The sequence below is a fragment of the Giraffa tippelskirchi genome, chromosome 4 (genome assembly GCF_054371585.1).
Source record: "Giraffa tippelskirchi isolate mGirTip1 chromosome 4, T2T-mGirTip1v1.2.pri, whole genome shotgun sequence".
NCBI classification, from domain to species: domain Eukaryota; kingdom Metazoa; phylum Chordata; class Mammalia; order Artiodactyla; family Giraffidae; genus Giraffa; species Giraffa tippelskirchi.
Window position 1 is genome coordinate 3,196,768 of NC_137278.1, and position 16,507 is coordinate 3,213,274.

Genomic DNA, 16,507 nt, shown 5'->3' on the forward strand with positions numbered 1-16,507 from the left:
GGCAGGGCCTCTGCACACAGCAGCCGCGGTGGGGCGGGGCCTCACCTGCCACCAGCTCCAGCTTCTCGCCAGGGTCCCCCTCAGAGTAGAGCTTGGGGTGGCAGCGGTATCCGATCTGGCTGATGAGGCTGGCAGGCAGGGCCACCAGGTCGCGGCGGATCAGGACGCAGGAGCGGCTCTCCAGCGGCACCGGCTCCGGCTTCTCTTGCACTGTGGACACAGGACCCGTCCGGTCAGGGGCATCCCAGCCGAGCCCCTGGGGCCACGGACGGGGAGATCGTCCCTTCCCCACCTAGGCCAATGTGAGGTGTGCTCCACGCTCGCCCTCCCTGCTCCCACCAGCTGCTGCCCCTGCGGAGAGAACCCGAGGGAGCAGACAGGGCAGGTGGAGGGCCGCCCAGCCCGGCCCAGGAGGCTCCGGGGGTGGGTGGGTGTGTCCACCAGGCCTCGGAGGACAGCCCGGTAGAGGTGGAGTGGCCACCTCTGCTGGGGGAGTGAAGGCTCGGGGAGGGGACAGACATTGTCCCCTCAACCCCCCACCCAGCCGCTCCTCACGGCAGCCCCATGCCACACAGCCCCTCTGCGAGTGGGCACTGCACCCTCTACTCCTGGCCAAGAGTGGCTCCATCAATACCATCCAGCAGTGAAGCCAGGGGTGGCACAGGGGGGAGGGCAGACCCCATGTCTCCACGGCCGGCTCCAAGCCTCTGAGCCTTCAGGGAATGTTCCTGACAGACCACTACTTGGGGGGCACTCAGGGACCCCCAAGCGTGCCAGAACTGCAGCTGTGATGGGGCAGCAGGCATGGGGGAGGCCCCTGACGCCCCCTGCCCATCCCCCACCCTGAGCACATGCACGCCCCGCCCCCACGCCAGGCCAGCCTCCCAACCACCCTCCTACTCTCCCGCCCCCTGCAGGGTCTCTTGAGGCCTGGGTGGGGGTTCCCTCTAGTGCTCGGGGTGGGGTCGGGGGGCGAGTCCTTCGGGCACTTGGTGGGCACCAAGAACACCCCTGTGCCTCACCAGGTGCTGGGAGGCTGAGGGGGGAGTGGAGGGCCTGCCCCCTGCCCACAGGAGTGCCCAGCCAGCAGCCAAGGCACGGTGAGGGCAAAGGCCGCGTGGAGGACCCCGCCATGGACAGGACCCTCCCCCCCTTCGCCAGGCTCCATGCCCCAGCACCCTTCAAGCAGGCCCCCGGTTCTTGCCCCCGCCTGTCCCCCTCTCCCATGTCCTCGTTCTTCCCAATGCTCCCGCCCCATTTTCCTGCTTTGCACCATTTCCCCCCTGCAGCACTGTGTGCCCAAGCCTCTCAGCAGGGTCAGCAAGAGGCCCGCACCCAGCAAGCCTCCACCCAGACCTGCAGACCCCCACCCCAGTTCACACTCGCACTTGGCCATCAGTCTAGCCCTCTTCACCCTGCCGCCCGCACTCAGGGCTGCCCCGGCCAGACAGGGCAGGGGCAATGCCTGCCTCGCCTGTGTCCCCAGCACACGGGCGCACCCGGTCACTCCTGGGAGGGCCACCTGCCCTGGCAGCTGTGTGGGTGAGAACCCCAGCTGCTCTGGGGCGGGGCTGCCGCACACCTGGCCAAGTGCACGGCCTGCACGGTTGAGCCCAGGGCCCAACCCTCACCCACCCGGCACCCAGGCAACGTCTGCAGGTTGGATAGGGCCCCAGGCTGCTCCAGTGGACACCGGGTGGGTCTTCCGTGCTGAGAGCAGTGGCTCTTATCAGCAGCCTTGATGAGCCCTGGGCAGGGCAGGAGGGCACGGCTTGTCAGACTCACCAGGACTTGGACAGCCGGGAGGTGGGGGTCACAGACACTAGGGGGTGAGGCCTGGCTGGACGCTCTCCTCCTGCAGGGCAGGGGCTCAGGGGCCGAGTCTGTTGGGGAGGTGCCAAGGCCACTCCCAGAGGGTCAGAGGCAGCCCCTCAGGCTGGCCAGTGCCCCCTGCCGTCTGTACCGTGACACCCCCTTGGGATCACAGGGCAATTCAGCAGGGACACCTGAGCCTGGGGTGGGGGAGACCAAGTGGGGCTGGGAGAAGGATCTGGAAGCCACGCTGGGGCTGCTGTAAAGGGGCTTCAGGAGAGGCGGTGGCAAGGAAGGGTCGCAGCCCCAGGGCTGGAGCAGGCGAGCGTGCATTAGCCCCAGGTTATCTCTGCACCAAGCTCTTGTGGGGGAAGGGTCAGGGCGACCCAGGCCCTAGGGAACCAGCATTCTGCAAACCACAGGGCGAGTCTCACGGGGTACGGTACGGTGGTCAGTCCCATCCCTGATGGGCTGGGGACCCAGCTGCTGCTCTCGCTGCCCCACCCAGGGTCTGGGATCACTTACTCTGGAGTCACCCCCAATTTCCAGCAGGGGGCCCCAGGCCCCCCTCTACGCTGTCCCCACAGAGCTCAGCCCTTCCTGGGGAGGCACCTGCCAACGGGCACAGGGTGAGCATGGTACCCAGTGCCTTCGGCCTGGAAGGGGCCAACTGCAGGGCGAAGGAGCGAGCCTCCCGGGCGCTCAGATCAGGGCATAAGCCAGAAGCGTGGCCGCTCTGGGGGACGGGCAGCATCTCCCACCTGGCATGTTCGGGGAACGCAGCGGGCGAGGTGTGTGGGGCAGAATGGCAGAGAGCCGTCAGAATCTTCCAAACCCGGAATTACCCAGGGGCTCGGGGAGCACAGGAAAAACAACCCGGATGATATTTTAAAACGTAATTACCCAGCCCGCTGTGATTACGCTCATAGACTCGGAGCAGAGCGCCAACGCTGGCGCCGTGGCATTTACATAAAGAGCGCTCGCCAGCAGAAATAATCCCATCCACAACCCTCGGCCTCGGTGTTTCTCCAAACAGCAGAAGTTGTTTGTGCTCCGCACGCTCCCCCACCCCACCCCAGCCCGGCTCCCCGAGAGCCAGAGGCTGTCAGATCCAGAACAACCAAAAGAGCCTCTTCTATTTCTGCTCCGCCACGTGCCGGATACTGCGCCAGCTAAAAATACCACCCCCCGAGCGGCGGCGCATCTGGAAAGGTGCTCCGATCGCTGCACACGCCCCCGGCCCCAAACCGTCCTCTGCGGGGTCGGAGCTGGGCTTCCAGCAGTCTCCGTCCCGGGAGGGGGTGTCGAGTCACCGAGGCTCAGTGGGTCATACAGTGCCTGACGTCAAGGGCGGAGGGAGACCCCCTGGTGGGCTGTGCGCAGGGGTCACACCCAGGCCCCCCCTGCACCGGCAGGGGGAACTGCCAGCCTACTGCTGCCCCAAGATCTGGTCAGCCGCCTGCAGCGTCAGCGGCGCTGTTTACACCCCTTTATGATGCTGGTTTCTAGGGTCATGGGCTCCAAATATCTAGCCCTGTGAAATCGGGAGGGAAGCACGTGAAAGCCATTAGCCGCTTGCACGGGGAGGTGAGCGTCCACTCTGCACAAGGGCGGGTGAGTCATGGTCGTCAAGGTCCCGATGGAATGATCTGGAACAGAAGCTCACCTGAGCAAATAGGCAGCAGAATCGAGGCCTTGGGGCTGGAGAGAACACCAGTGTGTCCACGGGGTGGACGGTGGACCCTGCGGGGGTCCCTGCGGTGCCTTCAAGACTCTGCTGCCCACCTGCTCAGGACATGGCCTGAACCCAAAGAGGAGAGAGACGTCACGCGAGTGAGGTGACAGGGATGGACACAGGCTGCATGGTGCACTCGCGTGAGGCCCTGGGGCTGGAGGAGGGGAAGGGGAAGGGGTGAGTGTCCAGTGGGGCCAGAGCTTCGGCTTGAGAAGAAGAAGATGATGGTGCTGGTTACACACGTGAATGCGCTCGGTTCTGTGCACTTAAAAGTGGTTCTAACAGTAAATCTCTTAGGTACACCCTGCCACAATAAAGACATTTTTTCAAAGGAATGAATGTAAGGAGGGAATCTGGGAGCGTCACGCTGGCCTCAGCCCCAAACGTCCTCAACCTCCTGAGGGTCACGGGCGGGGAATCTGAAGAACGTGCTGGACCCTCTGCCCGGGCACCACACACTGAGATGCCCGCCCACAGGAGGCCGTCGGGTCCAGGAGGCTCAGGGGGGCCCTGTTCTTGTCCCCCAGTGCAGATGCGTCCAGGGCACCACCAGTAGAGCCCCACCAATGCCACGACCACCAGCAGGTGCCCAGGCCCTGGTCCAGCCACTGGGGGGCCCTGTTGAGGTGGGGCAGGGCGGGGAGGGGGCAGAGAAGGTGATGCCCGCTCCACAAAAGTGTATGCCATTTGTTCAGATGGCAGAATAGGAAACTGAGCCCCTAATCCTTCCTGATACAGAAAAATACAACTGAAAACCAAACGGAAAGAAGAACACGGCACCACACGACCCGATGCTGGCAGTGACCAAGCCTGCTAGACACGGCGCACGGCCCAGAGACAGACCCACACCGTGAGCTCGGCCAATCCGTGACAAAGGTGCACAGGTGCCCAGTAGGGGAGGGGACAGGCTCCCAACAATGGTCGCGCATGAGTCACACGCAGGCAGAAGCCAAGCCAGACACCCACATGCCCAACCAGCATCCTGTATGAAGATGAACCCAAGTGGGCTGCAGACCTAAATGTAACCGCAAACCTACGAACTTTCAGCAGCACATCTGTGATCTTGGGTTTAGCTAAAAACCTAGACAGAACCCCAAAAGCAAAATCACTAAAAGAACTTAAATAAGAAACTAAACATCATCACAATGAAAAAAAAACTTGCCTACAAAAGATGACCAAGGAAAGATCTGCAAAGCATGTACCCGACAGAGGAAAACCCTAGGGAAGGCAGGGGAAACTCAACCGCAGGCAAACGAACAAGCCAACTCTAAAAACGGGCAGAAGATCTGAACAGATAGGTTAGCAGGGAACACAAGACAGCAAATTAGCACAAGAAAAGACGCTCATCACAAGCCCTTAGAAAAAGGGAAATTAAAGCCACGCTGAGACAACACTCCCCGAGGTTAGGACAGCTCGGCGGGGCCCAAGCACAGGGCACCCAGCGAGGACCCGGGGCTCCGGAACACTCACCAATCCGCCCGCCCAGCCGTGAGAACAAGATGGCACAGGCCGCTGGGAACCACGAGGCCATTTGTTACAAAGTTAAACGTGTGCTGTGCTGAGCCAGCCCTCCACCTCCAGGTGTTCACCCAGGAGGAGAGAGAGAAATGAAGGCCGGACCCTTGGAACCCTGTGCAGAAATGCCCACGCAGCCCTGTTCACAGACGCCCCCGACTGGAAACACCCAACATCCCACACCAGGAGAAGGGACAGCCGGGGAGCCGTCACCACGGCGGTCACCACGGGGCCACCCACGAGGAGGTACAAATTGTTGAGGCACAGTTTGGATGGATCCCAGGTTCACTGCGCCCAGCGGAGAAGCAGTGTCCAGGGTTATCTCCTGGGCAGGTTCACGTGTAGGACACGGCCAAAGACACAGCCAACACCCAGGGGGACAGAGGAGAGGGGCTGCCAGGGCACGGGGTGGGGGTGGTCATCAGAGCGGCATGGGCGAGTCCTGGGGCCCTGGAGGCTGGTTGATGGAGCTCTTCTGGGTGGTGGACGCTCAGGTCACGCCACCCGGTGCGCAGGAGGCCGCCCAGCGCTCCCCAGCCCCTGTCTGCTCAGCTCCAGGTGGCTTCCACTCACGACAAACACACCACAGGTGGGCAATCTGGCTCATCCCTGCAGCTGCCAGCTCGGTGCCAACTAGACTCGCAGTTTTGAAAGGGCCACACCCGTGATGGACATCCGTGCGCTGGACACCCCCGTGTCAGCCTTCCAGGAACAGGGCAGGTGGGCTTCCTGCAGATGCACTCGGGCCCGGGCGGGTGGGATGGGCGGAGCATCTGCAGTCATTGTCCCACCTTTACGTGCCTCCTACGTAAACCGTGACACACCAGACAGTAAGATGCATCCGTTTCTTGGATTTAAAACATTGGCGGGGAGGATGCATCCAAGAACCAGTGCAATTTGGCACATGGGGTAAAAAAAATAGCAAAAGTCTGGAAAGAAAGATAAATAAAGGTGGAAACAGAAATTCGAGGCCAAGGCTGGGGAGGACCGATGTGCAAACCCTGGCCACTAGACCCCCGGAAGCTGGCTCACAAAGGGACACGTGGGTCTCGGGGGCCCCGCACTAGGGAAGTTCTGGGCTCAGCTGCTAGGAAGACGTGGGGGTTGGAAAGGCCTGTCCCTGGACGGTGCCCCAGCCAGGCCCTGGTGACCGGCCCCTCTGGGACAGCTCAGAACCCTGACACTCCCCCTGGGCAGCTCCACACCCTACTTGGCCCGACCCACTCAGACCTGGCACTGCCCCTTCCCGGGCCTGCATTCTGTTTGTTGTTTTTTGTCTCCTGTGTCCAAGTCTGACCCTGGGAGACCCCACTGGGCCCCTGTCTGGCCTCCCACCCCCCAGAGACAGCCCAGCAGCTTCTCCCATCACCACTCTGACCGCGTGCCGCTTCTGTTCCCCATCCTTCCGTCCAGTGCTGACCTAGAGAGGCTCGCAGCCCGCTGCCGGCCCGTGGACGCCAGGCCGACTGTGGACGCTGCAGCGGACCAGAGTGGGAGGCGAGGGGCCATGAGGGTGGGTGGCCTTCCACTGTACGATCGTTCTGTATTCTTTAAGACAGCGAGCACAGGGACTTTCCCAGTGGTCCAGTGGCTCCCAATGCTGGGGGCCCGGGTTCGATCCCTGATTGGGAACTAAGATTCCGCATGCCGCACGGCACGGCCAAAAAAAACGACAGAGGAAGCTGCCTGGTAGAGATGATCATACTAAGTAAGTCAGACAAAGACAGATATCAGATGACATCATTTATATTTGGAATCTTAAAAAACCACACAAATGGACTTACTGATACACATAAACAGACTCACAGACACAGAAAACAAACTTAAGGTTACCAAAGGGGAAGGGAAGGGGAGGGGGGGATAAATTAGGCGTTTGGGATTAACATATATACGGTTCTATATATAAAACAGATAAACAACAAGGACCTACTACATAGGAGAGGGAACTCTACTCAGTATTCTGTAATAACCTAAAGTGGGAAAAGAATTTGACAAAGAATAGATACCCGCATGTTGTATAACTGAATCACTCAGCTGCATACCTGAAACTAATACAACATTACAAATCGGACGGAGATCAGTGGCTGCCCCCGCGGGATGGGGTGGGAGGTGACTGTTGGGAGCAGCAAGCCCAAGGAGAGGAGCCAGCAGCTGGGGGCCGGGCAGACAGACAGAGGGGTCGAGAAGCCGCAAAGACTCCGGGGACCCCGGCCGGGAGCCAGCACCTGGACGCAACTTGCCAAGTTCTCTTCGATGTATCTGCCGACCACTACGTAGCACGCGTGCAGGAGCAGAGACAGAAAAGCTATTGCCAAGAAACGGAAGAACAACTTCAGTCAGGAACGTGGTGTCCCACATGTGAGCTAGACAAGCATCGGATCTGGGGGCCTGCGGAAGAGTGCGTGCTCGGGGGATCCCCAAGGACTTCACCCAGACCTGGGCACAGCCAAGGCCCACGAGCAGGGTGACCAGGAGCGCCCCGCCTGACTTCCTCCAGGAGGTCACATCACTTCCTGACAAACCCGAGGGTCTCTCGCGAAGGCCTCTAAAGACAGGTCCCAGAGCCTCTGAGGAGCAGCTCTGCTTAGAGCTTCCAAAATGTATTCACACATCGTGAAGCATTCAACAAAAAATCACCAGGGGGACTTCACGGTGGTCCGGTGGTTAAGATCCCGCCTGCCAATGCAGGGGACACAGGTTCAATCCCTGATCCAAGAAGATCCCACACGCTGCGGAGCCACAAGTACTGAAGCCCCCGAGAAGCCACCGCAATGAGAAGCCTGCTCGCTGCAACTAGAGAAGGCCCGTGAGCGGCGACCCAGCGCAGTCAAAAGATGAATGATTAAGAAGAAAACTCACCATCTACAAAAAGACATTAGATCGGACCCACAGGCGACCTGTAACAGAAAATAGGCAGATGCTGCCTTTCAAATAACCTCTCTTCATTTGTGCAAGGGATGTCCAAGATGGAGAATGTCACCAGAAAACTAGAACCAGTAAAAAGAGTCAAATGCTAGAAAGATGATCGGTTCAGGAGTAAATTAAACAGAGCAGATGAGAAGATTGGTGAGCCGGAAAATAACTCAGAATCCAAAACATCCAGACGGAAGCTGCAGAAGAAGAGAGAAACAAAAAAGTCGTGAAACAGAACAAAGGTTCCCTGGAATTCGCAGGACGCGGTGAACGCACAACACTCGTGTCCTGGGAGCCCCAGGAGGAGGGCGGGTGCACGTGGGGAGCTATCGTGACCGAGAATTCCGAGCTGATCAAAGACATGAAGTCACGTGAAGACAGTGACCCCAGGGACTTCCCTGGGGGTCCAGTGGCTGATCTCACCCTCCAGGGCAGGCAGCGGGGGTTCAATCCCTGGCAGGGGAGCTAGGATCTCACATGCCTCACAGTCAGAAAACCAAAACACAGAACTGAAGCACTGCTGTAACAGATTCAATAAAGACTTTAAACATGGTCCACATTAAAAAAAAAAAAACCTGATCCCAGACAGAGGGTAACACAGGAAGACATGGAAAAAATAAATGTGCAGATAAGTATAAACACAGGTATTGAAAACAACAATGACTAAAGGGTACAGCTAAAAACAGGCAAACACTCTCATCCCTACCCAGTGTGACAGGGGGACATAAAGGAGGCTAAAGTCGTGGAGGTCTTGGCAAGCGGTGGAAGGGAAGGTCCTTGAAGGAAGGCTGTGAGTCAAGATGACCTCCAACCCTTAAGAGACCAGCTGTTGTTTATTTGCTAAGTTGCGCCTCACTCTCTGTGACCCCATGGACTGTAGTTTGTCTGCTAGTCTCTAAGGACTTCCCAGATGTTCAGTTCAGTTCAGTTCAGTTCAGTCGCTCAGTCATGTCTGACCATGGACTGCAGCACGCCAGGCTTCCCTGTCCATCACCAACTCCTGAACTTACTCAAACTCAGGTCCATCAAGTCACTGATGCCATCCAACCATCTCATCCTCTGTCGTCTCCTTTTCCTTCTGCCCTCAATTTTTCTCAGCATCAGGGTCTTTTCCAGTGAGTTCTTCACATCAGGTGGCCAAAGTATTGGAGCTTCAGCTTCACCATCAGTCCTTCCAATGAATATTCAGGACTGATTTCCTCCAGGATTGACTGGTTTGATCTCCTTGTAGTCCAAGGGACTCTCAAGAGTTTCCTCCAACACCACAGTTCAAAAGCATCAGTGCTTCAGCACTCAAGATTTCTTTATGGTCCAACTCTCATATCCATGCATAACTACTGGAAAAACCATAGCTTTGATTAGACAGACCTTTGTCAACAAAGTAATATCTCTGCCTTTTAATATGCTGCCTAGGTTGGTCACAGCTTTTCTTCCAAGGAGCAAATGTCTTTTAATTTCATGGCTGCAGTCACCATCTGCAGTGATTTTGGAGCCCAAGAAAAGAAAGTCTGTCACTGTTTCCATTGTTTCCCCATCTATTTGCCATGAAGTGATGTCACTTCCCAGGTGGCTCAGTGGTAAAGAACCCGCCTGCCAATACAGGACATGCGGCAGGAGCTATGGGTTGAATCCCAGGGTTGGGAAGGTCCCCTGAAGGAGGAAGTGGCAACCCACTCCAGTATTCTTGCCTGGAGGATCCCATGGACAGAGGAGCCTGGCGGGCTGCAGTTCATAGGGTCGCAAAGAGTCAGACATGACTGAGCATGCATGTGTGGACTACAGCCCACTAGACTTCTCTGTCCGTGGGGATTCTACAGGCAGAATACTGGAGTGGGGAGTCAGTTCCTTCTCCAGGGGATCTTTCCAACCCAGGGATCATACCTCTGTTTCCTGCATTGGCAGGCGGATTCTTTACACTGAGCCACCAGGGAAGCCCTAAAGAGACCAGTAGGCAAATTTAAAACAGGCGTAGAAAAGCAAATAAACAGATTAAAGTGCTTGATTAATCTGAAAGAAAGAGGAAAAATGGAGATACCACAGTAGATCAGGGGGAAAAAGGTAGATGAAACCCTCAAATACCAGCAGTTCCATGAAATGTAGGTGGACTAAACACTCCAATGAAGAATTGTTAAAGACTGTGTAAAAAAAAAACAACAAAAACAAACCCAGGAGACAATCTTACACAAAAGGACAAAGAAAGCCTGAAAGCAAAAGGTTGGGGATGAGATGCAGCAGGTGAGCATCAAAGAGAAGGGTGCTAGGGCAGCTCCGCTGATGTAAGGCCACGCAGACTTCAAAGCAAGGGACCTTCCCAGTGCTGTGGGATATTTCCAAGAAGACCAGCTCGCCAAGAAGATGAAACAAGCCAGCGACGAGATAGAACAGGGGCTCAGATCACAACTTCACAATAACTGGCCGAGCTGAAAGGAGAAATGGCGCATCTACCATATACCTGGAGATGTGAACATCCCCTCTGGGGAGCCAACCAGTACAAGAAGAAAACAACAAATCAGAAAGCGTATGCAAGATTCGACGTCATTATCGGCGCAGTTTACCAGGCTGAACAATGCAGTTTTTTTCCAGAGCATGTGGAACATGTACCGGGGTACAGAGTGAGTCTCAGCAGATGCCAGTGCAATGGAGTGGGTGGCGGAGACTCTGTGACCGCGGGAAATAATAAATCAGAAATTACATCAAAAGGATGATCAGAAATCCAAAACAGGTTTGACATTTTAAACCTACATGACACCCTTAGATAACCCAAGGGTCAAGGGAAAAAAAATCACGAAAGCACTGGTAATTATTTTTAACTGAATAATAGTGGAAATAACGACATATCAAAACGTGTTGGGTAGAATGAAGCCGTGCTGACCAGGAAATGGATAGTCCTGAGTGTGTATATTTTAAAAGGCTGAGAAATCAACTGACCACAAAATAGCAGGTTAAGTCAGAGAAAGCAGAAATAAATTGAAATTAAATATATATATATATTTAATTTGAAATTAATAACTGAATATATAAAAACATATATAATAAATTGAAATTATATATATAACTATATATCTTTATATCTATCAGTTCAGTTCAGTCGCTCAGTCGTGTCCGACTCTTTGCGACCCCATGAATCACAGCACGCCAGGCCTCTCTGTCCATCACCAACTCCCGGAGTCTACCCAAACCCATGTCCATCGCGTTGGTGACGCCATCCAACCATCTCATCCTCTGTCGTCCCCTTCTCCTCCCGCCACCAATCCTACCCAGCATTAGGGTTTTTTCCAATGAGTCAAACCTTCGCATGAGGTGCCCAAAGTATTGGAGTTTCAGCTTCAACATCAGTCCTTCCAATGAACACCCAGGATTGATCTCTTTGAGGATAGATTGATTGGATCTCCTTGCAGTCCAAGGGACTCTCAAGAGTCTTCTCCAACACCACAGATCAAAAGCATCAATTCTTCGGCGCTCAGCTTTCTTCACCATCCAACTCTCACATCCATCCATGACCACTGGAAAAACCATAGCCTTGAATAGACGGACTTTTGTTGGCAAAGTAATGTCTCTGCTTTTAAATATGCTGTCTAGATTGGCCATAACCTTCCTTCCAAGGAGAAAGCGTCTTTTAATTTCATGGCTGCAATCACCATCAGCAGTGATTTTGGAGCCCCCAAAAATAAAGTCTGACACTGTTTCCACTGTTTCCCCATCTATTTCCCATGAAGTGATGGGACCGGATGCCATGATCTTAGTTTTCTGAACGTTGAGCTTTAAGCCAACTTTTTCACTCTCCTCTTTCACCTTCATCAAGAGGCTCTTTAGTTCTTCTTCACTTTCTGCCATAAGGGTGGTGTCATCCGCATATCTGGGGTTATTGATATTTCTCCCGGCAATCTTGATTCCAGCTTGTGTTTCTTCCAGCCCAGCGTTTCTCATGATGTACTCTGCATATAAGTTAAATAAGCAGGGTGACAATATACAGCCTTGATGTACTCCTTTTCCTATTTGGAACCAGTCTGTTGTTCCATGTCCAGTTCTAACTGTTGCTTCCTGACCTGCATACAGGTTTCTCAAGAGACAGGTCAGATGGTCTGGTATTCCCATCTCTTTCAGAATTTTCCACAGTTTATTGTGATCCACACAGTCAAAGGCTTTGGCATAGTCAGTAAAGCAGAAATAGATGTTTTTCTGGAACTCTCTTGCTTTTTTGATGATCCAGCGGATGTTGGCAATTTGATCTCTGGTTCCTCTGCCTTTTCTAAAACCAGCTTGAACATCTGGAAGTTCACGGTTCACATATTGCTGAAGCCTGGCTTGGAGAATTTTCAGCATTACTTTACTAGCACGTGAGATGAGTGCAATTGTGCGGCAGTTTGAGCATTCTTTGGCATTGCCTTTCTTTGGGATTGGAACGAAGACTGACCTCTTCCAGTCCTGTGGCCACTGCTGAGTTTTCCAAATTTGCTGGCATATCGAGTGCAGCACTTTCACAGCATCATCTTTCAGGATTTGAAATAGCTCAACTGGAATTCCATCACCTCCACTAGCTTTGTTCGTAGTGACGCTTTCTAAGGCCCACTTGACTTCACATTCCAGGATGTCTGGCTCTAGGTGAGTGATCACATCATCGTGATTATCTGGGTCGTGAAGATCTTTTTTGTACAGTTCTTCTGTGTATTCTTGCCACCTCTTCTTAATATCTTCTGCTTCTGTTAGATCCATACCATTTCTGTCCTTTATCGAGCCCATCTTTGCATGAGATGTTCACTTGATATCTCTAATTTTCTTGAAGAGATCTCTAGTCTTTTCCAATCTGTTGTTTTCCTCTATTTGTTTGCACTGATCGCTGAGGAAGGCTTTCTTATCTCTCCTTGCTATTCTTTGGAACTCTGCATTCAGATGAGAATATCTTTCCTTTTCTCCTTTGCTTTTCGCTTCTCTTCTCTTCCAAGCTATCTGTAAGGCCTCCTCAGACTGCCATTTTGCTTTTTTGCATTTCTTTTCCATGGGGATTTTCTTGATCCCTGTCTCCTGTACAATGTCACGAACCTCTGTCCATAGTTCATCAGGCACTCTGTCTATCAGGTCTAGACCCTTAAATTTATTTGTCACTTACAGGGTATACTCATAAGGGATTTGATCTAGGTCATACCTGAATGGACTAGTGGTTTTCCCTACTTTCTTCAATTTAAGTCTGAATTTGGCAATAGGCAGTTCATGATCTGAGCCACAGTCAGCTCCTGGTCTTGTTTTTGCTGACTGTATAGAGCTTCTCCATCTTTGGCTGCAAAGAATATAATCAATCTGATTTCGGTGTTGACCATCTGGTGATGTCCACGTGTAGAGTCTTCTCTTGTGTTGTTGGAATAGGGTGTTTGCTATTAACAGTGCGTTCTCGTGGCAAAACTCTATTAGCCTTTGCCCTGGTTCATTCTGTACTCCAAGGCCAAGCTTGCCTGTTATGCCAGGTGTTTCTTGACTTCCTACTTTTGCGTTCCAGTCCCCTATAATGAAAAGGACATCTTTTTTGGGTGTTAGTTCTAAAAGGTCTTGTAGGTCTTCATAGAATCGTTCAACTTCAGCTTCTTCGGCATTACTGGTTGGGGCAGTATATATATATATATATATATATATATATATATATATATATAAAAAGCACAGCTGACCCTTGTACAACGTGAGGGTTGGGGCACCCACTCCGCTGAGCAGTTGAAAATCTACATAAAACTTTTGTCTCCCCCAAAACCTAACTACTAATAACTTACTGTGGACCAGAAGCCTTACGTATGTAGTCAGTCCACACAGATTGTGCGTGTTATATATATTTATACCATATTCTTAAAGTCAGCTAAAGAAAAGAAAACGTTATTAACAAAATCGTAAGGGAGAGAATATATTTACCGTATGGGGCTGTATTTACCGATGTCCTTATCTTTACGTTGTCCATTTCCAAGGTGGATCACCTCTCTCTCAGTACCTACATTAGTATTGTCCTATATGACACGAAGCACTGTAGGTATTAACATGTCAGTGGTACTAGAAATCAAAAAAGGAAAGATAGTGTGGAAAAGAAATGCATATTTATTTACAAGTACTGCATTTATTGCAAAAAACCTCTATATAAGTGGACCCATGCAGTCTGAAGGTCAACCGTATACATAAGAGAGAAAAAGCCAAAAGTTGGCTCTTTGAAAAGACTAGTACGTTGGAACCTTCCTGGAGATCGAGGGGTTAAGACTTCACCTTCCAGGACTGGGGGTACAGGTTTGATCCCTGCTTGAGGAACAAGATCCCCAATGCCTTGGGGCCAAAAAACAAAACATAAAACAGCAGCAGTACTGTAACAAATTCAACAAAGACTTTTAAAAAATGATTCACATAAATTTTTTTTTAGATGACTAATATGCTGGAAAATCCCCAGCAAGCCTAAATGAAGGATAATGAGGTGAAAAGACCCTAATTAACAATATTAAATGTTCTGTTGTATGAACATGACACAGCAGATTCTATAGAACAGAGGTTGGCAGACTTTTACTGTAAAGGGTCAGAGGGTCAGTCTTTTAGGCTACTTCTGTTGCATATCCTTCTTTGTTTTCCCCTTTTTTCCTTTTAAACTTCTCTTTGAAAATATAAACAGCATCCTTTGTGTGGGGGCAGTACCTAAACTGGCCAGGGGGCAGAACTGTCTATGTCACAGTTTGCCACTTTCTTCCATAAACATTAGGAAGATTTTAAGAGGATATTAGTAGTAGATTCATGCCAATAAATTTGAAAATTAGATGAGGCCCATAAGCTTCTAAAGAAACATAACTTAACCAACATTGACGCAAGAAGAGAGAACTCTGAACCCGGACCTAATAAACATGAATCTGAAAAACACCATCATGCAAAAAACTCTTGGCCTGCATGGCTTCACCTGTGTATTACTTCAAATATTTAAGAAGGAAGTCAGCTCTAATCTTATACAGACTCTACCAGGTCATTTTATAAAAGGGGCGGGGGGTGATTCTCAATTCATTTTATGAGGCCAGATAATTCTGCCAGCAAAAAGGGAAATATGACCTTAAAGGAAAATTAGAATGCCCCCTCTCTTGTCCATATGGTACAAAAATCCTAAAGGAAATATGAGCCCATATGAAAAGCATGGGCTTGTCCCACGTGGCTGGTGATCCAGGCACTCGGTCCAAACTCTCAACTCCTCTGAGGCGGGTTTGAGGAACCTGTACTGGCACCCGGGCTTCCCAGGTGGCTCAGATGGTAAAAAACTCGCCTGCCATGCAGGAGACAGGGGTTCAATCCCTGGGTCAGGAAGAGCCCCTGGAGGAGGGCATGGCAACCTACTCCAGTCCTCTTGCCTAGAGAATCCCATGGACAGAGGGGACTGGAGGGCTACGGTTCATGGGGTCACACAGAGTCTGAAGCAACTGAGCGTGCACACACACACACACACACACACACAGTGCCTGTGTGTGTGTGGGGGGGGATATGCATTTAACAGGATTCTCAATGCTCCAGGCTGGAGCTCTGGACAACTGTGGGGGCCAGGGGGCACCTCCTACAGAGCCAGGGGCTCCACGCTCAGAGTCTGGCTGGAGTGGGGTGGCTCCCTCGATTCAGCAACTGCTGGACACCTGACATCCACCTGTCTCTCCCACCTGCAGCTTCCTTCTAGGAGGAGGGTGTCCCAGCTCTGGAAAATCTCCCTCAAAAGGGCAAAAATATTAGGCACTTGAATCCAGGGGTAATGAAAAAGGATCCTACGTCACAAGGTTGAACTTATTCCAGGAACACAAGGTCTTTTAATATTCAAAAAGCAAGTTATAACATTAACAGAGCAGAAGAGGAAAACTATATGACCATTTCAATATTTAAAGAAAAGGCTTTTTTAATCTTTTTTTTTTTTGGCCTTGCTGCACAGCATGTGGGATCTTAGTTCCCGGACCAGGAATCAAACCTGCATCCCCTGCAGCGGAAGCACAGTCTCAATAACTTGGCCACCAGGGAAGTCTGAAAAAGCTTTTGTTCAAATGTAACACTTATTTAGGAAAAAAAATTACTCTTAACCTAGGAAAGAAAACTTCCTTCATCTGATAAAACTTCCTTCTATCACACACACACAAAAGCATTGAGCAAATACCCTACTTAAAGATGAACTATTGATAGCTTTTCCCGAGTTTGGAAAGGAGACAAGAATGAATGAGAAACCCTGGCCAGTACAGTCAGGCAATAAAGAAAATTAAAGGGGAAGAGCAGGAATAAAGAAATGAAGTGGTCGTTTTTAGCGGATGACATGACCGTACACAGAGAAAATCCAAAAGAATCTGTAAGCAAACTGTTAGAATAAGTAAGTGAATTTAGCTAGGCGGACAGATTTTTAGAAAAAAACAAACCAATTTGTTTCTAGATACTAGTAACAAATAATGAAAGAAAGGAGACAGACTTAAATACCATGTGGATTAAGACCAAAAAAATGAATTTTTAGGAATAAATCTAACGAAAGATGGACTGAAAAACTACAAAATATTCCCAAGAAAAATGGAA

General features: G+C 51.6%; 1 protein-coding gene across 3 annotated transcripts in view; it reads right to left on the reverse strand.

The window, feature by feature from the left end:
• The window catches only part of NACC2 (NACC family member 2), an 82,828-nt gene that overhangs the window by 8,956 nt on the left and 57,365 nt on the right, over positions 1-16,507 (reverse strand). For all 3 annotated transcript variants that reach the window (XM_081590641.1, XM_081590642.1, XM_081590640.1), the window contains one exon: positions 46-210. In XM_081590641.1, the coding sequence (XP_081446767.1) occupies positions 46-210 (165 nt within the window). The remainder of the gene's footprint in view (positions 1-45; positions 211-16,507) is intronic.